Below are 21,784 nucleotides of genomic sequence, written 5' to 3' on the forward strand. Positions count from 1 at the left end.
ATAATAGCCTCTGCTACAGTTTCATTCCCAGGTAACCAGCATTTCACCCGAGCAGTCGGCTGTGGCTTAGAGTCCCCGAAAACATCTGTAACCCAGATCTGCTTTTTGTCCGCAATTATGCCATGGTGCTTGGCAACATCAGCTTGGAGCGCTGAGGTCTGAGCACCTGTATCTCCTAGGAGTGTAATTGGCTTTTTAAGGGGGCTGAGGGGAGAGGTAATCAACAAGTCTCCCTTCCTATTTTCTGTGAGCCTACTTAAGTGGACCCATGCACCATCCCCTGGCTCACTTACTGGGCATGGCACATCTAGTTTCCCCCCACAAAATCTATCAAGTCCTCTTCAGGGGCAGTCGATGTTTGAGAAGCAATTACCACCATCTTGTTAGTCTTCAGTTCTGCCCCTCCCTTCGCCTGAAAGGTCTGCTCAGTTGCGGGGGGTGTCACGGTCCACTTGGTGGACTCGTGATGGTTTGTTTGCTACTATCTCAAAAGTGCAAAATTAAGGCGACCAACACCAAAGGGGTCAGCAGGAATCAAACAGTGAAACTTGATTGTGTTGCCCGTGAAGCGGCACGCGATAGTTAGATACGGGTGAAAGAAAGGAGAAAAGTAAAGTTTACAGAGAGGAGGGAAAGAGGTTATATCTACCACCGCTGATCTCACGATGTCCTAACGGTCCCGGGTGCAGCTGATGCTGCGTCATCGATCATCGTGGTCCTTGGTGGGGAAGCTTCCGATCTTCGTTGTCATCTTTTTATGCTTAGAAACACACCTTGCTCCATCTCTGCCTCAGGGGTTTCCACCCTTCTCAGAATTCAGTTGTCATATCTCTGCCCTTCTCGAGCAAGGCCATCACCATGCACAGAGGGGAGTGTCTGAGGTGTGGTCAGTCTTGGAGGCAGGCAGCCTTCCACCAGGAGGTGTGTTTTAGTATGAGAATGAAGCAAAGTTCGTCTAAGGTTCATGATTTCTTCATCGATGTTATGGCAACAGCTGTGATCCATCTTTTCTGACAGTGTCTACACGATTACCGCTAACAGCTCTGGCTAGGCCCAGGTACCAAACAATATCCCAGCACTCTTTGTACTGCACGGCTCAGGCACCGAAGAACATCCCAGCACTGCCTGCACCCCACGGGACAGGAGAACCCCTCAGGAGAACAGCACAGCACTTGCTGTGCCGCACAGTTCTGCATTCAGGAGCCTTGGCACCACATTCCACTCCAGGGATCGGCAACTGTGTTCCAAGCAGGCCGTTGTCAGGTACCTCACTGTCCATGTCACTGGTGACAATGGTGAGACAACGCTGATCTTCTGACCGACTCTTACAGGGGGGCAGCTTCCTTTTGTCTTTCCAGTCTCGCATGAGCTTTTCAAAAACTGTGGCAGACATACCATCCATTAACTCTTGGGGAATCCCCTGTCCAATTCCCTCAGTCCACAAGAGGTTTCTCTTTGCTCTTAACACTTGTGGAGGGGAAGGACACGGCTTCTCCTGCTGTTCCACTCTGCGTACCGAGGGCTTAGGTTTACTCATTCCCCCAGTAAGGCCCATTCTCTGGCTGTAATTTATTGTCCTGAGCATTCTCTCCCCAGGTCATGAGTCCTCCCCCTGCCCGTCTCTCCCCTCGTAGAGCTAATGCATGCTGCAAATGATTTGTAATTGTACTGCGTATGATTTCAAAGAGTCTGGCAAGCCCCAGGTCAGGAGAGTCATTTGATCCGGGATAGCAATTAATAGCATCGGGGAAGGCTGCTGCAGAACCAAATGCCTATCATGCATTAATTGGAGACATCCTTCTGCAGACTTTTGGTCAAATGGTTTATGGTTGGGATCTCAATACATACTGGATCCGCCTTTCTAAGGGGTTCAGACCTCCAGTCCAATAAGCAGCTCATTTTGTTAATGACCACAGCTCTCTCTGGTTGTCAGTAACTAAGAAAACCCCTGGCCCCCAGCATGCCTGGGCCTCATGTTCTGATAACAAGATTCCGTTGCCACCAGTCAACCCTCCACACATATTCAGTCTCAGTTTCCTGAGCTTGGCAGGTACATTTCTCCTGAATTTTCACAAGCTCCGTCACTGGATAAGGTGTAGTTCAAATGGTGACCTGCGGAGCTGAAGTGCTAAGGCTTGGACAACCAGCCCAAGCCAGAGTTGACCTATAGATGAATCCTGTACATTTTATAACTGAAAACCATTGTGCTAGTAGGTATTGTACTAAGTTATAACCATGCACTTATGCTGATGCAAAAAGTGATAAAGCTTTGAAGTACTGAACCCTGAACAACAGGCCCCAAGCCGAAGCTGCTCACTTAGTCTGTAATCGTTAACAAAGTCTGTAAACTCGCTAGTGAAAGATGCAGCTTAGACAAAATATAATCAGGAGTGATGAGAGAATGTATCCAACTTCCCTTGTTTAGCTTTGTTCAAGGCTGAGAACCCAGGTATTTGGCCTTGTAAGAAACTCCCTTGGTTTCCCCCCCGAGCCCTGGCCAGGCTTTGGGTGGAATCCAACAGGAGGATGAAACCAGAAATTTTCCGCTCAAAACAAAGGTGCAGCTGTTCTGGCCTGTCGATCTCTGGTATATAAGGCTGGGCCCGTTTGCAGCAACTTTGGACGCCTCACCTCTGGGTGGAGGCACCGCGTAGAGTTTCCCACTTGCCGGGACGGGCTCTGCAAACCCTCGCTGTGAGCGGGGCTGCCCAGCCACTGCGGGACTGGACGATGATAATATATGCAAGTGGTGATGTATTTCTCTTAATCTCCATTCTCTCTCTCGTGTAGTAATGATTTGATGCATTACCTTGTTTTTTTCCTGTTTGCTGCTTTAAGTGCACTATTCTGCTTTTTCTTACTGCATGTTTTCTGTACTACACTGTTACCACTAGTAAAATACGCCTCCTCTTTTCACTCTGGTGTCTGAGTTTAACTGGTATCCTTAATCAGCAGAACAGGAGCGCTTCCACCCTGACCATGGGTGGTCTCCATTTTAATTAATGGTCTTAAATTTGCCCCTTCATTTTCAGGGTAAAAAATTTCTCAGCTTATCTCTAACTCCCTTGTTGGATACAAGGGTCTAGCTGCTGATTTTGCCAGACTCATAACTCCCTGTTCACTATCCAGAACAGAGGCAAGATCTGTCTGGTTGCAGGTTTCGTGTTCATTCCCCTCTTTTTCGGACTGTGAATTTTTTTCTCAGTCCAAGGCATCTAACAGAGCCATGTGAAGTCGCTGAAGTGGTGTTATGCTCATCAGCTAATTGGCTTTTCAAAACTTCAATTTGCTCTTGCCAGAGATTAGCTTTTTGTTGAGTTACATTACGTTCCTCGACCAATTGATCCTGGAGAGCTTTCACCAGATCTCGTCAGGATTTGATCATTTCCCCTGCTAGTTCTTTGTTAACACCTTTACCTTTTGGGGCTGCAGTCAGTGCTGCCCCTAATACAGAGCACACTACAGCTTTTCCTTTGCCTGGCTGCAACCCTTGCACCCCACAAGCGCATTGATATAGTTTGCCACTGCTTCTGGATCATGCCAGATTCTGTGGGCCCAAACCTTTCCTAAAGAAGGAGGACAAGCCTTATACTCCTTCAATTTCTCAAAAATAGGGGAGTAGTCAAGTACTGACATTTCCTGGCCAGTCATGGCTTGCAACTGCTCGAACCTGACTGGTTTTTCATCTCTCACACAGGGCCACTTCCAGTCAGTTGGCCAGGAATGTCGAGGTGGTTGTTTTGAGTATCTCTAAGGAAGGAAGATCAGGGACCTCCCTGGGCAACCCACGGCAGTTGTCAGTCACTCCCACAGCAGAGTACAATGTGTTGTCCCCTTGTCAGGGCACCGGACACTGTGCCCATCCCATCCACACACTGGATTACCCAGTTTGAGTCAGTGAAGGTCTTAAAGCATTTTTTTCCAATGAAAACAGAACTTTTCATCATTTCTGCGGTGAAACACTAGAAATTGGCCAGCGTTGGCAGTGAAATGCCAACAACTTTCACATCCTTGCATCATAGGGTGTAAATCAAGGTGCACAGCACAGCAGTAAGTCTGATGTAAAGAACAGCTCCTGCTCTGTAAAAAACCTCCAACCTCCACACAAATGCTGTGAGGCTGAAATGTAAAGATTCCATGGATGCTGAGCTCTTTTCCACCTTTCCAAGAGCTCTTTAGTTGGGCCGGCAAACCAGGGCTCATGCCAGGAGTCAGCAGCAGCACTTTGGCAGTGCTTTGGCCAAAGGCCTTACTCATCTGTCCGGAACAATGCCATCCCTCCCTCCTCTACAAGGACAACTGCAGACAGGATCATCATTGCCAAGGACCTGCTTGTTACAAGGTTTAGTGTGGTAGCATAGGAGGTCTGTATGGGATGATGATGATGGTTATTAGCAGCATGATTAGGGAAAAATGATTTTAGACGTGCAAGTGAAGTGACCTTATAAATCTTCTCTCCTTCGCTTGTTCTGAGCTGTGCTTCATGAGCTGTAATTCCCTCTCGATGAAGGACAGGGGTGTGGGGATTTCCATTCTTCTACTTGGACACTTCTGTCAACGCATCTGGAGGTTCATATAGGAAACAGCATGTGAGAGAGTAGTGGCTGCTGAGACACATTTCCACTGATCAGAAGGGATGACGTGTACATAAAATAACATCCTCTCTTCCCAGAATGGCAGCCAGTCCCTGAGCACAAACTCTCTGGATGGACCAATGAAGCAGACAAGAGCTCTGCACCTACCCACAGCTCTCTTGGGAAGTGCACCCAGCACCCTTGTCCTCACCGATCTTCATGTTCTCCTGCACACTCTGTCTCAGAACAATTAGATCCCCTCAGAAATACTCTGTTTCACTGTCCCCATTTCTGTGCTGACTACCCGCAGCTCCCACAGGTGTAGCTCCCATGTCCAGCCTCAAGACGTTCAGCAGCATGGGCGACTTTTCCCTGCTAGTCCCGTCCACGTGTGCTGGCCATGGCCTCTAGATTGGGCCATGCCAAAGAGCACAGGATTTCTAGGGCAGGAATGCAGCAGTGCTGGCAGAAGACTCAGCTCAAGTGTTGGATGTTTCCAGAGCAGGCAAGTGATGTCAGCCTGGGTCGCTCGGGTGGGGCTGTTTGAAGTGTTATTAGAATGAAATTCCAGCCCTCCTCAGACGGATGCCGTGGGATCCCACCCATGAAGTTATACCGTGTCCATGTGTTTGCCTGCCTCCCTCCTCAGCTCACCTCCGTGGTCACTTGTTGTTGCCTCCCCAGGTGTAGGTGTTGTGCTGCTGGGGTTTGACCCCACCCTGCCTGACACTGCCCAGTCCCCAGGGATCCTCAGCAGTGTCCATGGTCCGTTGTGTTCCCGTGCTTGTTCTTTTCTTGTGTTTACCTGTAAGCAGACACTTTTGTGTGGATGCATGTGGGAGTACAAATCTGTATAGAAATCCATGTTAGTGTACATGAGCCGGTGTGTGTGTGTGTGTGTGTCCTTGTGTGTCCTTCATCACGAGGGAATGTGCTGCTCATGGCAGGGACACTCTCCTCTGCTCAGTCCATGAGCACCACAGAGCAGCAGGTTCCCGGGGTCAGAAGGAGCCTGAGTGCAGCTGAACGGTGATGGCACCAGCCTGCTAGAGATGTGTCCAGGGAAGAGGCTCTGAAGTGCAGCCCCTGGCTCCTGAGCCCTCCTTTTCCTGCCCCTCCAAAGCTCACGCTCCGCTGCTGCCAATGTCAGGCCACTACAAGGATGGTTTCACTCCAGCTTGGGCCCTTAGTTTAATTCAGTGTAACAACCCTGGCAGTGCCTCAGCATGGCTGGCAGTGCCCCCTCCCTGCCTCTCCAGGCCAGGACACGGCTGCTCTCCCCAGCTCTAGAGAGATCAGAGGGATGGGGATTGCTTTCTGGGCAAGGAGAAAGGCTGAGGAATCCTGCTGGCCATGTGCTGGCCATCCCTGAGGGGATCTGCTTCCCGGGCAGTGTCAGTTGTGTCAACATGGACATGGCCATCTCTCAGGTCCCTACCATGAAAAATGTGTCTGTGCATCTGTGCTGTATCAGGCAGGGACTGAGATCTTGGATGAAACAGGTACTGAATGAAAGGAGCATGAAGCCTGATATCGCCGTGCTGTGAGAGGAAAGACAGACCCTGTGACTTTCACAAGGAAAGTTAAAGACCTGATGAGGGCTTGGGATTTCAGCCCACAGTCACCTTCCTGTCCCACACTGGAATTTCACTCTGAGTGCCCAGCAACTGCTCTGGGCAGGGATGGGACATTAGGTTTGATACCACATCCCCCACAGCCTGCTGCTGTCCCACAGGGCTGTCCAGGGGAGACTCTCTTGCCAACAAGGGCTGTCTACAGTGGGTCAATGCTCTAAGCCCATCTCCCCCCCTGAATATTTGTCTGCCTGGGCTCAGGCCCAGCTTGGACACAGGGCAGCCAAGGCTTCCCCCTTCCCTTGAGTGACCTCGGTGAGATCAGTGCCAGGGAGCTCTGCTGGGAGAGCTCAGCCAGGGCTAAGTCCCCTCTCTGTGGAGCTGCTGCTGGGCTGAGGCTCTGCTGTAGCTGAGGGAAAACTTGCTGGTGGCTCAGGAGGGAACAGGCACTGTGGAATAAGGGGGGACAAGGGAGGTGTGTACCTAGAGTTCAGCAAGAACATGAATGCCTCTCTCACACTTAATTTAAGAAGAAATTTGTGAGAAATGTGTTCAGTGAGAGAATGATAATGTGGGTGGAATATTGCCTGGACTGCCAGGCTCAAGGAGGGTTTGTGTTGTGCAAATCCCAGCTGGCAGAGTCTGATGGGCTTTCTCAGGGATCAGCAGGAGGATCAATACTCCAAAGATTTCATGAACACATCGAGCAGTGGGAAGGTCAGAACTTCCTGCAAGTTTGGGGGATGACACCCAACCACAGGCAACAGGCAGACACTGATCTCTGTCAGACAAATTGTTCCCAGCAGATCCAGGAAAAAAGATTTCAAAGGAAGGAGAGAAGATGGACTAGACTGTGCAGGTGCTCTGTGACAGGAGTCGAGGATTCTGGAAGAGGGAGATTTCTAGATGAGCAAGAGGCTAAAAGAAAGAACGAGAACTGGAATGGATTTCCCTGGGAGATTCTGCAGTCTCCACCCCGGAGCGGCCTGAACTAACGGGAACTGTTCCAGGCGGGGTTGATCCAGACAAGCTCTGCAGGTCCCTGCTCAGGTCCACGGGGCCTCTGTGCTTCCCCCTGTCCCCTGCCCTCCCTGAACCCTGCACGCCCATGTCACCCTGGGCCTGCCATCCCCTGTGCTCCAGAGCAGCTCGGAGGCATTGTGCTCGGCCTGCAGAGGGGCAGCTGAAGGGAGGCTCTCAGCCTCCTCCCTGCCCCGGGCAGGAGGTGAGTGGCTGCTGTTTGCAGGCGCTGAGCTCGGGGCCAGCTCTGGGAAGCGGCTCCATGTGCTGGGCCAAGGCCCTGGTGCTGCCCCAGGCTGCAGCTGGCGCTGGGCAGGCTTCTTCTTGCCGGGGAGCCCTTGGCGGAGGAGGGAGAGAGTGGGATTCCCGGGAGCCAAAGCGGTGCCGGTGCAGAGCCGCGGAGCGCTCGGAGCCCGGGCGAGAGCCCGAGCGGCGCCGGCGCAGGGCTCAGCCCCGGGGCGGAGCTGGCGGCGGCGGAGAGGAGCGGAGGCGGCGGAGAGGAGGCGCCGCGGCCGGAGCAGAGAGCCGGGGCTGGCGGGGGGCAGCGAGGCGCGGGCGGCGGAGCGGCGGGATGCGGCGGGGCCGGGGCGCAGGGCTGGCGGGGCTGGCCGCGGTGCTCCTGGGTGCGCGGGGCTGGGACAGGGGCTGGGTCGGGTGAGGGAGCGGGGCTCGCCTCTGGCCCTCCGGCTCCTCCTGAACCTTATTCCCTTCTCTGCCCACTCTTCTGCCCCCAACGAGGTCATTTCTGCTCACTCTGCCTCTCTCCTGTGTTACCCTGCTTCTGCATCCATCCATCCATCCATCCATCCATCCATGCATGCATCTCTCCTCTCCCAGCCAATCTCTGTTCCTCAGCCCCTTCTCCTCTTCCTCACTCGGACTGTCCTTCCAAACCTCCCTCATACATTCCTGTCCCCAAACCACCACTCTCCGAGAAACGGTCTCTCCATCCTGTGTTCTCAGATCACACCCCCACCATCTGTGAAGTGTCCCCTTCTCCCCTCTCCCGCTGCACGACACGTTCAGCTGAAGCAAAGTGATTCTTCTTTTCTCCTCGGCAGTGGCTGCGGGCAGAGCCCAGGTGCAGCAGGAGCCGTCGGCAGAGACCAGCGAGGGCACCGGCGTCGCCATCAACTGCTCCCACCCCAACCCAAAGATCGCCGACTACATCCTCTGGTACCGTCAGCTCCCGGGCCGAGCCCCCGCATTCCTGGCGCTCGCTCTGAAAGGCTCCAAGGAGCTGCAGGCCCCGCCGGGGCGGCTGTCGGTGGCGGCAGACCGCCGGTCCAGCGCCCTGTGGCTCGCCCGGCCCCGGCGCGGGGACGCGGCGGTGTATTACTGCGCGCTGGGAGACACGGGGAGAGGAGCCGGGGCTGCGGCCGGGCACGAACCGCCGCGGGCGGGGCCGGGCGGGGCCGGCGGGGGCGGGGGGACAGCCCCGGGCGGGCCCGCCAGGGGGCGCTGCCGCTCCGCCCGCCGGGGCCGCCTCGCCCCGCCCGGCCCCGCCCGGCCCCGGGCCCCGGGCCGCTTCCCCCGCCCGCCCGGCCCCGCCACCGCCACCGGCACCGCTACAGCCATCGGCACAGGACCCGTCGCAGCCCTGCAGCCGCCACGCCGCGCAGCCTTGAGCCTTCCCTTTCCTTGCCTCTTCTCCCTCCCCTGATGGTCCCATCTCTTGTACAGTCCCAAAACACTTTTTCACTGCATCCCGTAAGGAGTTTGATCCTCCTCTAGCAGAAACACCCCTGAGTTTCTTGCATGGTCACGTCACCCTTCTGGGAGCTGTCACCTGCAGACAAGGGGTCGGTTATAATGCCCTGAGCGTGAGTGACAAGACTTTGGTAAAGAGGGTTGTGCTGGATGTCCTCCTGCCAAAGAGGAGGCCTGTCTCTAGCTCCGGGTAGGGGTCGCCGCACCACGTGCTTTTCCCAGAGACTTTCCCTTGAAGCGGCTGAGCTGCGACCTCAGAGAAGGCCGAGAAAACCCCTGTGGGGACAGGGAGTCAGACTCCTGCTTCCAAGTGCCTTTAGCTGAATGGTTCCTGCTCCATTCAAACAGTACCAGGGGACAGGGAGCACATCGGTACCAGCTTCCTCCCTCTACCCAAACCAAAGCACCTCAGGGGCCAGTGGATCTCCCTGCCTGCCTGTAGTGGCCCACAGTAACCAGAAGGTGATTGTTCCTGGAGGAGTTAGGGATCCGCACGGCAGCTGACCTGAGTAGGCACGGTGAGATAGGGAATTTAAAGAATTTTAGTTTGATGGTGCAGAGCTTGCGCCAAGATGAGGGGGTTATACGTGAAGACATACCAGGGGCTGACACTGTTCCTAAGATATTATCTTCTGGCTCAAACAGAAGCTTCCTATTGTCCTTGAAGTAGTACAGAACAGCAATAGATCACCTCAAATCCTAACACTAATTGGCCTTGTGGTTTAGCTAGGAGCCAGGGAACAACTGAGGCTGCGCAGAAGAATAAGGTAAAAAGTTCATCAGCGAGGAAGAGGAGATACTTCATCTGTACGACCCTCGCCCAGGAATTTGCGACCACCAAAGGAGCTCAACACGCAGACGCAAGAGGAGGAGACCTAATTACCATGAGAAGCGAGGGGAGGCGGGAAAATATTATGTTTATGTATAAGCATTCTATGAATATGCATTATTTTGTAATATATAAGCAGGACGAGAGCTGCAAGGGGTGCGCATGCTTGTGGAGGAGCGATCCCCCATGCGCCCGGCGCTGAATAAACATACTTACTTTACAACTTAACAGTTGTGGAGTTAGTTTTTCCGCAAGTCAACGGACACGTGCTGTGCTGTGCTCAAAATATCACTTTGCGCTCAGCAATGATGCCACAAACACGTCCTTGTCTTTACCTAGGAGTGAATGAAACGCCGTGTTTTCATATGAACGTTAGTTTGCTCAACAGCAGAAATGATGCACAGACTTGCCTCTTTCTAAGAAAATCCCAGTGACAACTCCAGAGACAACAATGTCAGTGAATCTCAGAACGGGCAGGATTCGCAGCATGTGACAAACCCCAACTCAAGGTCCTTTTCATGATCCGTAATTGGGATTTGCCAGAATCTGAAGGGGCATAACATGACCTGTGCCATCCCCCTTTTCCTTCTTGTCTTATCTCAGTTAATGGTATTTTATTCAACACCTCATGGAGCTGCAGTGCCATTCTTACTGGGATCCATCTACACCCACGCTCCAATCACATGAGTAAAACCAAAACACATTCCTAATTTCCAGTATAAATTTCCCCTGTTCCAGATGGTGTCCATTGCCATTCTTTCCATCACTGTGCTCAAGAAGAGTTTTGCTCCCTCTGGCTTCCTCCAATCTTCCCCCAGGTTTGGCTCCTCTCTCCATCCTCCAGTCAAGTGTTAGAAGATTATAAACCTCTCCCTTTAGCGTCTCAGTTGAAGGCTGAAACAGGTCATTTCTCTCAGCCTCTCCTCATGTCTCACATGATGGAATCACAGAATTGTTAAATTTGGAAGGGATGTCTGGAGGTCACCTGCTCCAACCCAATGCTCTGGAAGACTGACCTAGAGCTGCACTGTCAGGAGCATGTCCAGATGGCTTTTGAATGCTTCCAAGGATGGACACCCCACAACCTCCCTGGGCATCCTGTGCCAATGCCTCCTCATCCTCACAGTCAAACATTGTTCCCTGGTGTTCAGAGAGAGCCTCCTGTGTTTCACTTGGTGCCCAGTGCCTCTTGTCCTGTCACAGGGCACCACGCAGAAGAGCCTGGCTCTGCCTTCTTCACACCCTCCCTCCCGATATTTGCACACAGTGATGAGAGCTCCCCGGAGACTTCTCTGTGCTGACCAGTCCCAGCTCTCTCAGCTGGGATCTCCATACGAGACTTGCTCCAGGCTCTTCATCATGGAAGTGGCCCCTTATTTGACTGTCTCCAGTATGACTGAGACATACGGTTCCCAGTGAAAACACACACACTTACACCCTCTGGAGTCACTCAACACTCACATTTGTTCATCCCCCAAACACCAGCACGGGCCCTCAGCCCATCTAATAGCCCTGCCTGGAGCCTGGGCCCTCTCACCCAGCACCTGGGGCTCCTCCTTCTCTCTGGCTAGGCCAGCCTGATGTTCACTAGCAAAACGATGTGTGAAATCTCCCACTGCCACCATCATCCCCACACTCTTGGGTCCCTCAAACCTTACCATGGCTTGGTAATATCTGTTGTGGTAAGGCATTAGCTGTCTTTTTCTATCTGCTAAGCCACAGAAATGCGGCGTTCGGATCACAGCTAACCCTTGCAGGAGGTTAAAACCTTCGCGGGAACAAAAGCACAGACACCAATATGATGGTTGCTACTTGTTGAACTTATTAGCTGCGCAATTGCCTTATATATGCTCCTTAAAGGGATCGACCTTAAGCATGGCTGTGTTTTGGTAACATTCTTCTTTGACATCTTTGATTGGTTCCCTATTCCTCCCATACATCGCGAGGTCTTCCGACCGCTTCTCCCTACACTTCCCCCTCCTCATGCTATATATCTATATTTGTAATAATTGAAGTGCTTTTTGTTCTATTTCTTCATAGGTAGGGTTTTTTACTCCCTTCCCTTTTTCGTTTGCTTTCTCTTCATTCTTTCTCTGTATTCACCACAGCTGCTGCATGCTTCTCTGTAGTGCTTGCCTATACGTTGGTTCTGGGCAAAATGGTTCGTTTAGTGAAAGATCCAAGTAGCCAAAATCCACAGAAAATCTGCAGAAACTTTTAAGAAGAAGTGGTTATTTGAGGTTTTATACATCATGCAGGTGTCCATTTAATTAAACCATCCTTTTCCACTGCTGCGTACCCACGCCCAAACACTCTCAGCGACCAGCCCGATTCCCATGCCATCGCTCCCGGTTCCTTGATCTGAACCAAAGAATAGCTTTTTGTCACCTGAGTTGGCATAAAGTGTTTCCACAGGGGAGCTGTGGACTCGTCGCCTCTAACAAAATGATTTAAAGCAGAAAGGGTCCGCTTCCCTGGCCGGAGAACTCCGCAGCTGCAGTGGGCCACGGCTCACACACACACACACACACACACACACACACACACTCACACACACTCACACACACACACTCACACACACACTCACACACACACTCACACACACTCACACACACACTCACACACGCACACACACTCACACACACACACTCACACACACTCACACACACACTCACACACACACTCACACACACTCACACACACACTCACACACGCACACACACTCACACACACACACAGACACACACACACACACACAGAGACACACACAGACACACACGCACACGCACACACACGCACACACACACACACACTCACACACACTCACACACACACACACTCACACTCACACACACACACACTCACACACACACGCACACACACTCACACACACACTCACACACACACTCACACACACTCACACACACACTCACACACACACACACTCACACACACACACTCACACACACTCACACACACACTCACACACACTCACACACACACTCACACACACTCACACACTCACACTCACACACTCACACGGGCACACAGAGGCGTCCCCCACACTCGTTACTGCCACAACATAAAGTGACAAGTATTACAAGTACGAAGACTCCATTAAGAACTCACAAAGCCAGTGCTGCATGGCAGCGTCAGCGCCTTCTCTGTGAAAAACCTGCCGCTCTTGTCGGGGGGGGGCGGGCCGAGCGCGGTGCCGGGCTCATCCGCAGGCGGCCGCCCCGCGGCGCGGGGGGCTCGGGGAGGCCCCGGGCCGCCGCTGCCAGCTCCATCCTGCGCGCCCCGACCGCTGCTGGACCCCGCGGACTCCTCCGTCTGAGTAGTCTCCTCTGAGAAACGTTGCAGTCCCCTGTGCGCATCCTTAGATGCAGCTGTTGGGCTTGGGCGGCTTTCATCAATGCATTTGCCTTATCCCAAGTCATCAAGTGCTCTGGATTTCCCAATTTTGCCTGCTCTGTTAAATCAGCTGTTATCAGAGGCCAGAACTCTGACTTCACGCAATCCATCGGCTCGGTCAAAATGCTGAGCTTTAATCATCTTTGTAGCATAGCTTTTAAAGCGCTCGACTACACAGAAGTCTTAGGCTGTCTTTCCCATATTTTTATTACCTTGATTGTGGCCTCCATGGTGAGCCGTGGAGTCTCCCGTCCTGAATGGAGCTCTGACACCTCCTGCCATGTGCCGCCGACCGCCACCGGTCCGCACACCGAAATCACCACTGCCATCACATCGGGGTCACCATTTGTTGTGGTAAGGCATTAGTTGTCTTTTTCTATCTGCTAAGCCACAGAAATGCGCCGTTCGGATCACAGCTAACCCTTGCAGGAGGTTAAAACCTTCACGGGAACAAAAGCACAGACACCAATATGATGGTTGCTACTTGTTCAACATTAGCTGCGCAATTGCCTTATATATGCTCCTTAAAGGGATCGACATTAAGCATGGCTGTGTTTTGGTAACATTCTTCTTTGACATCTTTGATTGGTTCCCTATTCTTCCCGTACATCGCGAGGTCTTCTGAGCGCCTCTCCAAACAATATCAGCCTGTCTAGCAGCCATGAGCGGGCCCTGGGCTCCCTTACCCACCTCTGTCTCAGACTTTAGATACAGATTTCTGCCCACTCACTCAAATATGCTGCCAGTTCCACATACGCACCCATGACCATCAGGGTCATTTCTCAAAGAAGAATGAGAAACACGCTGAGGTCCCTCCAGTCACTCGTTCCTAGACCTGCCACGCGTACACGTGCAGTGTGGTCCCTGCAGTTGCTGACAGCAAGATGTATGACCCCTCGGCCAGGTTCTTCCTTCTCCAGTTGCTGGCACCCAGACCTTGCTCACACTCCAGTCCCTCCAGATGCTGGCGCAGAGGGTGATAGGCCCTGTGACCTGTGACCCTTCTCCAGGTGCTGGCACTTAGATCTTTCAGCACACAGCCTGGTGATTCAGCTACTGGCCCCCAGGCCTGCAATCCCTATGGGCATTGGTTGCTTGTCCAGTTACTGACACCCACCTCTCTCTTTCACACCAGTCTCTCCAGTTACTGCACTCAGACCTTGCAGTGCTCAGAGATGGGAAATTGAGTGAAGCTACATACACAGGTGGTCAAGGAAGAATTTCATAAGACAAGAGGTATGGTGGTGATCAGGAACAGGGAAAATCCCATTATGTGCTCTGACTGAACCCTGCTTCTGTGCTGTTGGCTCCTTTTGTCCTTCCTCCCCTCTATCACCTTCCCTTACTCTTCTCCAGTCCCCTCTTACCCAACACCTTTGACCTTTCCCCGAAGTATTCCTTCAGAACTCTTGATCAGACACCCTTAGTGAACTGGCCACTCTCACCTTCCACAGGCCTTTACAGTGACCTCTGGTGAAGTTCCTCAGGTGAGTGAGTTCCTCGAGACACTGAAAGGCTTCTGTCCCCCGGAAGAATTGGGTGTCTTGAGTCAATACTGAGGGGGGAAACCACATGGAGGTTCTGGGGCATCTCTAGAGCTGAAAGAGACCTGAAAAACAGGGGGAGAACTCAAGGGGTTGAACAGCACATCTTGTCCAGTGCCTGGCTGATGGGTTTTGCTCACAAGTTGAGGCTTTCACTGATCTCCAGATGCAGAGCTAGGAGGACATTTACCTTCCTTGGGTTTCTTTTGGCAAGGAAGTAACCACACAGGGGCTGTCATGTCTCCTGTCAAGAGGCCCTTCCTCTGAGAGTCATCGCAGCTGGCCATGGAGGGAAGAGCAAGACTTGGACCAGCAGCTGGGATACTTCTGTAAACTCATGTCTGTGTCCTGCTCACTTTCAGCAGCTCAGGATTGTTCCTGAATCTGCTGAGGCAATGCACCCTCGTGGCAAGGAAGGCCAACAGCAGCCTGGGCTGCAGTAGGAAGAGCATCGCCAGCAGGACAAGGGGCCTGATCCTCCTCTCTACTCAGCGCTGCTGCGGACACCTCTGGAGTGCTGGGTCCAGTTCTGGGCTCCCCAGTACAAGAAAGAGAGCTGAATGAGCCCAGCAAAATGGTGCAGGGACTGGAGCATCTTTCCTATGAGGACAGGCTGAGCGGGCTGGCAGTGTTCAGCCTGGGGAAGAGAAGGCTCGAGGGGGATCTTGGCAGTGTCTGTAAATACCTGATGGGAGGGAATGAAGAAGAGACTCTTCTCAGCAGTGCCCACTGACAGGAGCAGAGGTAGTGCACACCAGTTTAAAAACCCAACCTAACACGGTCCTGGGCAACCTGCTCTATCTGACCCAGCTTGAACAGGGGCTGCATGATCTCAGAAGGTGCCTTCCAACGCTACCAGTTCTGTGATTCATTGCAATATGCCCAGATTTTCTCCCTGCTGCACAGGCTGGGCAGGCAGAGACCCAGCCTCCCCCCCGCGCCAGGGGGCAGTTCCTGGGCAGGCTGAGCTCAGAGCTACACCCAAGCAGTGGTGGGGAGGGAGTCGCTCCCCAGCACACACCCTCCCCTTCCTGCTCAGTGCTGCACGCTGAGGGCACAGATGAGGACTCGGCACGCAGAGACAGAGAGCGCTGTCCTGGAGCTCGGCATCCCCCACGTGCAGAAGCACCTGGGAGTCCTCTCAGACAGCACAGAGGAGAACCTCCCTGAATCCACACCAGTTTTGTACTCACTCACCCCCAGCAGCATTGGACGGGACTGCTTTGGGAGCTGCTGGTACCAGTAGAAGTCTGGGTTGGAATCACTGGTGGAGAAACCCAAGTTGAGTGTTGTGTGGTGTCCTGCCTGCATGGTCCTTTCTGGAGGGCACTGGAGCACAGAGACCTTCTGCGTGTGACGCGTAAAGCCAGACGGGAATTTCAGCACTCCCTGCATTGACCCAGCCTTCTCCTGATGATTTTGGCCATTCCTACACGGGCTGAAAGCATTTTGTCAAACGTGTCTGGGAGAGGAGTTTCCATCTCTAGTGTTGGACTCTAGCCTAGCAGCTCTCTCTTTCTCAAAACACCTGTGCAAAACAACCCCTAGAAAGGCACTTGTGAACGCTCACAGGGGTGTGCAGAGTCTTACTCCTCCCTCCATTCCCATCACAGCTGACATCTCCCTGACGATTTCCCATTCCCACCTGCAGTCCCTGCTCTGCCTACAGAATCCGTCCCAGTTCCCTGCAGAGTCACAACTCAAATTTCCCCTCCCACCACTGGCAGGACAACCTCTTACCCTGCTCCTCCCCAGCCTGAATGTTGTATCTCACCAGAAGCTGCCAGTGCCACCAGTGCTGCCAGGAAAACCAGGACCATGTCACACACTCCCATGCATGGCATCTCCAGGGTACACACAGAAAGAAGGAGATGAAGCTTGAGTGTTCACCACTTCTCATCCCTCTGCCAGCGCAAAGCATCCACCAAACCTCGATGTCAAGGGTGGAGCAACACTCTCCCTGCTGCTGCAGACAGATGTGCTTGGGACTCCACACCTGTGCCATGAGAAGTCTCTGTAGGGAGATTAATTAAAGTCGTTAAAGTGTTCAGCGCAAGGGAAGACACCAAATTGTGACTCTTACTGTGTTCCAGTTTTGCAAGGGCCAAGCAGAGGTTGTTCAGCACTGGGAGGCTCATCTTTGGACATTCAGGCCACAACGGGGCTTTTCCCAGCCCTCCAAGTCGGGAAGTGCTTGAGCATCCCCTCAGACACACGTACCCTGCTGTACAAGTGCTGCCTTTCAGCTCCAGTCACATTGCCAGTGGGGTCTGGGGCACCTGAAAGTTCAGGCCTGAGCCTGAAGGAAGGTATCAAGCAGCCTGCTGTCAGGCAACAGGAGGCTACAGGCTGTTTTCCTGCTTTTGCTCCTCCTGAATCCCAGCCAGCCCCCAGCATGGCAGGAGTGTCCATGATGAACTTCTCCTGCCATCCAGTGTCCAGCCAGAGACAAGGGCCTGCACCCACCTCTCTTGGGGTTGGAGACAGGCCCCTTTGCAGCCCCTGATGTGCTCCTTGTCCCTTGGTAGTGTCTGAAAGAAGCCAGAACCATTAACAAAGAACCTAAATCCAGGAGTCTGACTCCCTGTTCCCACAGGGCTTTTCTCTCTCTTCTCCCCAGACCAAAGATCAGGCCCGTCAAGGGAAATGTCTCTGGGGACAGCACGTGCTGCGACCACCCCTACCCCGAGTCAGACACATCACTCTCTCTGGTAGGAGGACATCCAGCACAACCCTCTCCTTCATGGGCAGCTTGTCCACATCCCTTCAGGTGTCACAATCGTCCCCTTTGTCTGGGGATGTCTCACCCTAGAAGGGGGAGAAGAGAGGATCATCTTATAAATGTATTTCTGCCTATAGGGGGATTGGACTTCTTATGGGATGCAGTGGAAAAGCATTTAGGGATTGTCCAAGACACGGGATGCTTAGGGGAAGGAGCAGAGAGAAGGATCAAGGCAGTCTGTCCTGCAGCAAGCATGGGAAGACAGATGGAGGCAGAGATGAGAGAGGCAGATGGAGCTTGACCATGGGGCTGATCCATGCGCTGGCCTGGCCATGCCTGTTGCTCTGCCTTGTTTGTCCCCCTGCCAGTAATTCCCTGCAAACACAGTTACAAAGTCCAGCTGGGACAGGCAGCAGGGCTGATGCTTCACTCTGTCTGCAAAACTCTGACAATGAGCTTTGAAGAACTCTGCCAGTATCATTACCAGGATCACTCTTCACCTCATTGTGGAGATTTACTGGAGCAAAGACCTGTGACACTTAAATGACCAGGATGTTATCTTTGTTGTGACTGGTGCATAGGACCTCTTTGAATTTGGTCTGGGAAGGGGGTGGCAGTAGGGGTCTCCACCTGCCCACCCCCACCCCTTCCCGTGCCCTTTCAGCTCTGGGGTGCAGGGCTGCCCCATCCCCACCCCTCACAGTGCAGCGCTCCAGGGGGTGCCCCATGAGCTCCCTGTGAGTGTGTGTGTGTGTACGATCCAGTGATCCCTCATCCTGTTTCCTGGTGACACCTCAGCCCTTTTTCCTGTAGAATAAGTTGTCCTTCTACGCTCTGGGTTTGTGGCATCCAGCAGCCCCGCTGGAGGCAGGTTCCTCTCTTAGACTGGAGTTTACACCACCAGAGCAGGACTCAGACAGAGCCCCCGGGCTGCTGCACAGCAGAGCTCATCTGTTATTAATGAGGACCTGGATGAGAGGTGTTGCAGAGGAAATAAACGGGAGAAGTGAGAGAAACAGAAGAGACTTCTCTTCCCAGGAGAAATAGCAGTGTCCTCAGAGAGCTGAGGACACCAGGGGAAGATGTGAAACCCCTGACCTCCCAAATGCCCAGCAGGGGCTGTGCAGAAGAGCAGGTGATTCTAGCTGGGGGGGTGAGGACTCCACTGCCAGCTGACCGGGAAGAGCCTCTTCCCACCACTGGGACACCCACAGACCCCGAGGGCCCCTCACTGTGGAGATGCTGAGAAGGCCCTTGGCTGAGGGAGCCACAGGTGTTGCTGCTGGAGGAGGGAGAAACCCAGAAGGAGCATTTCAGGCACAGGGAGAACAGGTCGTTTCCCTCCCCACTTCTTCCTTTGCTCCCCCAACAGAGCCGTTTCCGGCAGCTCTGTTATCTCGGGGCTGGGAGGTGCTTTTCTGACTCTCTCACTCAGCAAATGGGCAGGTTGGTCTCGACATGCACCTCGGATATCTCATCCTCACGGCCTTCCTGGGGCAACTGCTGGGTAAGTCCGGGCTTTCTGTCAACAAATACTTCTACTTCCCCCACGGAAACCATCACAAACCTCATCAGGATGATGTGGGGACCTACTTTTGCACAATAGGAAAACATTAGGAAATGCTGGCTCCAGATGCTCTTACTGTTTGAAACAAGAAGAGAATAGAGAGAAGAGATAGATGAGACCCCTTTTTCTGGATCTGTCTCCCCTTCAATCCATCTCTCTCTCTGTCTCTCTTATTTTACACCTGCTGTCATTCTCAGCTCTCTCTGAACTCCAAGATTTCACCCTTCCACCACTAATTAGCAGAAAGTGTCAATGCTGCTACCAGGGCTTTAAAGCCCTCAAGCCACTGACATCAGTGGGGTGTCCCATTCTGCCTCTTGGCTGGCACACACCTGCCATGGCCTCCAGATTCCTGCTGGTTGGCAACACAACCAGGGTTCTCTCTTTCCAACACTGAGCTCAGCACTACATGTACTCAGGGAGCTAGGAGCCCTCCACAATGACAGGGATGGGGAAGCAGGAGGAATCTTTTACAATATCTTCTTGGACCCCTCAAAGTGCTGGAGGTGTGCTGGTCAGAGAACATAAATTGAGGCATGACAGGCTGTTCTGTGTTTCTCTCAGAAGTCAGAGACCAGGGAGTAGGAGGATGGGCACAGCACAGCTCTCCTGGGGGTCTACAGTGGTATGACAGCAGCAACCTTCTGCCCAAAACTAGTCTCCACATTGCTGTGCCCAGGCCTTATGATGTTCTTGCAGAGCAAGGGAGAGGGAAACTTCTCCTCCAGGATTTTGCATCCACTCCTTGTTTTCTTGCCAGAACCCTTCCCTGTAGAGCTGCTGACCTTCCCTTTCTTCCAGGCACCACGGGGCAGATCACAGTCACCCAGCAAGAAGGACAAGTCACAGTGAAGCACAGAGACACCTTCCAGACCAACTGCACATACCAGGTCTCTGCCTTTAATGCCTTGCTCTGGTACCAGCAGAGGAAAGGCCAAGCTCCCCAGCTGCTCTCGTATCAGGCAGCAGCTGGCCCCAGGCAGAGCGGCCGTCTCACCACGTTGCTGAACACCACAGGGAAATACAGCGTCCTGCAGCTGGAGGAAGTCGAGGTCTCTGACAGCGCCTTGTACCTCTGTGCTCTGCAAGACACCCTGGTGCAGGGAGGTTCCTTGGCTGGGCAAGAACCCAGGGGAGGGAGGGGCTGTGTGTGTGCAAGGCTGAGCTTGGGGGAAGGGGCCCTCAGCTCTCCCCTGGCACCTCTGCTTCCCCTGGGCACCCAGGGATCTGCAGGTCAAAATCTTCTTCCAGGAGGGGACAGTGTCAGTGGATTGAGAGGAAGGAGAAGGTGGTGGCAGAGTCTCAGGTCCTCTTGTTCTCACCATGGATCACATGATTTTTCTGCCCGATGGCTCTGGTGAGGGGTCAGGCAATGCAGGGATGGTTTCTTCTCGCACCACTAAAGCATGAAAAATTTCCTTCTGTACAGAATTGTGAGCTATTGAGCTATCAGAGCCTCCAGCAGCATTGGGCTCCTCTCTAGGGGACAGCAGTGGTCAGGTTTCCTTTCTGCAGGACATGCTCTGAGGCCAAGGGCCTGTGTCTGAGCAGACATGCCAGAACGCAGAGCCTGATCACCACTGACTGTGGGGGAGCCAGGGATGTCTTCCTCACCTCCAAGAGACAGTGCCTGAGAGGTCCCCACTGCCATGTGTCCCATCCTCCCCTTCATCTGGACATGAGTATACATCTTCTTGGTCCCTGACACAATCCCGCAGCATTGAAGACAAAGCCTTTCTTCCTCAACAACTCAATACAACGTCCACCAATAAAAGGATTGTATGGAGGCAGAGGCTGGGATGCAGAAAGCTTTAATGACTTTGAAAGAGGGAAATGAGTTCACTTGGAGAAGAGGCAGCCAGAACAGGCAGAGCACCAGCAGCTGCCTAATGTCTGTGCCCATTGGCCATGGTGGAGATCCCAGAAGGGATCCATCATCATGAAGGGAGAGGAGCCAGCAGATTGCCCAGATTGGCTTTGGGGGTCTTACAGGCCAGAAAAAGAGAAGAGAAGGAAGAGATGAGAGGGAAGAGAAGGCAGAGGAGTTAGACTTTGGCCATGTTACCAGAGAGGCACAGCTGCCCTCCCTTGGAAGGATGCTCAGCCTCCCTGAAATCACTGGCCAGGAGCTCTGTCCTCAGTCCAGCACGAGCTTCTGGGTTCCTAGGGTCCTTGTGCGGGCTGTCACCAGCGGCTTTAGCAGGGGGGGCACCTTCTGCCACAGTAGCGGCTGGTAATGCAGGAGAGGTCAAAGCCCCCAGAGTTGATGGGCACTCCGTCACAGCTGAGGATGCTGCCAACGGCAGCGGAGGTGGAGGAGCCCACAACGGTGTTCTGTGGGAAGGAGCTGAGGATGGGGCCGGGCAGGGTCACCACCACGGGGGAGGGCTGGATGACGACGGTGGAGTCCTGGCACTGCCTGACACAGGGCTCATTGCAGCTGTTGGCCAGCGGCGTCGGGCCGCAGGGCCGGCATGGCAGGCACTGGTCGTAGCAGGACATGTCTCTGAGGGTGGAGGTGCACCTGGGTAGAAGCAGGGAGGAAGCAGAGCACAAGGGTGGGTGAGCACCTGCCTGGTTACCCTGTCACCAAGAAGCCAAGGCCACTGCTGTGTGGGAGATGGAAGCTCTGCCAGGAGCCACACAGTCGTCATTGTCCTATGAAGAGCAGCCTGTCCCAGGGAGGCTCTCTCCTAACTAGGAAACCAAAATCCCTTCAGCACTGCAGCCTCTCTCTCAACAAACCTTCTTCCCACTTCCCTTTGTCATGACAAGAAGATCCAGACCCCAGGACAGGACAGAGCAATATCAGCTGGGAGGTCTCCCAAGT

General features: G+C 53.3%; 1 protein-coding gene and 1 gene segment (V, D, J or C); one reads left to right on the forward strand and one right to left on the reverse strand.

The window, feature by feature from the left end:
- The first annotated feature begins 18,845 nt into the window (after positions 1-18,845).
- On the forward strand, positions 18,846-20,229 carry LOC141970528 (T cell receptor alpha variable 1-2-like). The segment is given in 3 exon segments: positions 18,846-18,894; positions 19,756-20,074; positions 20,178-20,229. Coding segments are annotated over 3 exon segments (420 nt in total).
- A 921-nt stretch (positions 20,230-21,150) lies between these two features.
- Positions 21,151-21,456, reverse strand: LOC141970083 (feather keratin Cos1-1/Cos1-3/Cos2-1-like). Its single transcript, XM_074926433.1, has one exon. The coding sequence runs from the start codon at positions 21,454-21,456 to the stop codon at positions 21,151-21,153; it is 306 nt and encodes a 101-aa protein (XP_074782534.1).
- Positions 21,457-21,784: the final 328 nt, after the last annotated feature.

The sequence above is a fragment of the Athene noctua genome, chromosome 25 (genome assembly GCF_965140245.1).
Source record: "Athene noctua chromosome 25, bAthNoc1.hap1.1, whole genome shotgun sequence".
NCBI classification, from domain to species: domain Eukaryota; kingdom Metazoa; phylum Chordata; class Aves; order Strigiformes; family Strigidae; genus Athene; species Athene noctua.

What these genes read in the sequence shown, in the direction of transcription:
- LOC141970083 (XM_074926433.1), bottom strand. Translation starts at nt 21,456, where the DNA reads ATGTCCTGCTACGACCAGTGCCTGCCATGCCGGCCCTGCGGCCCGACG.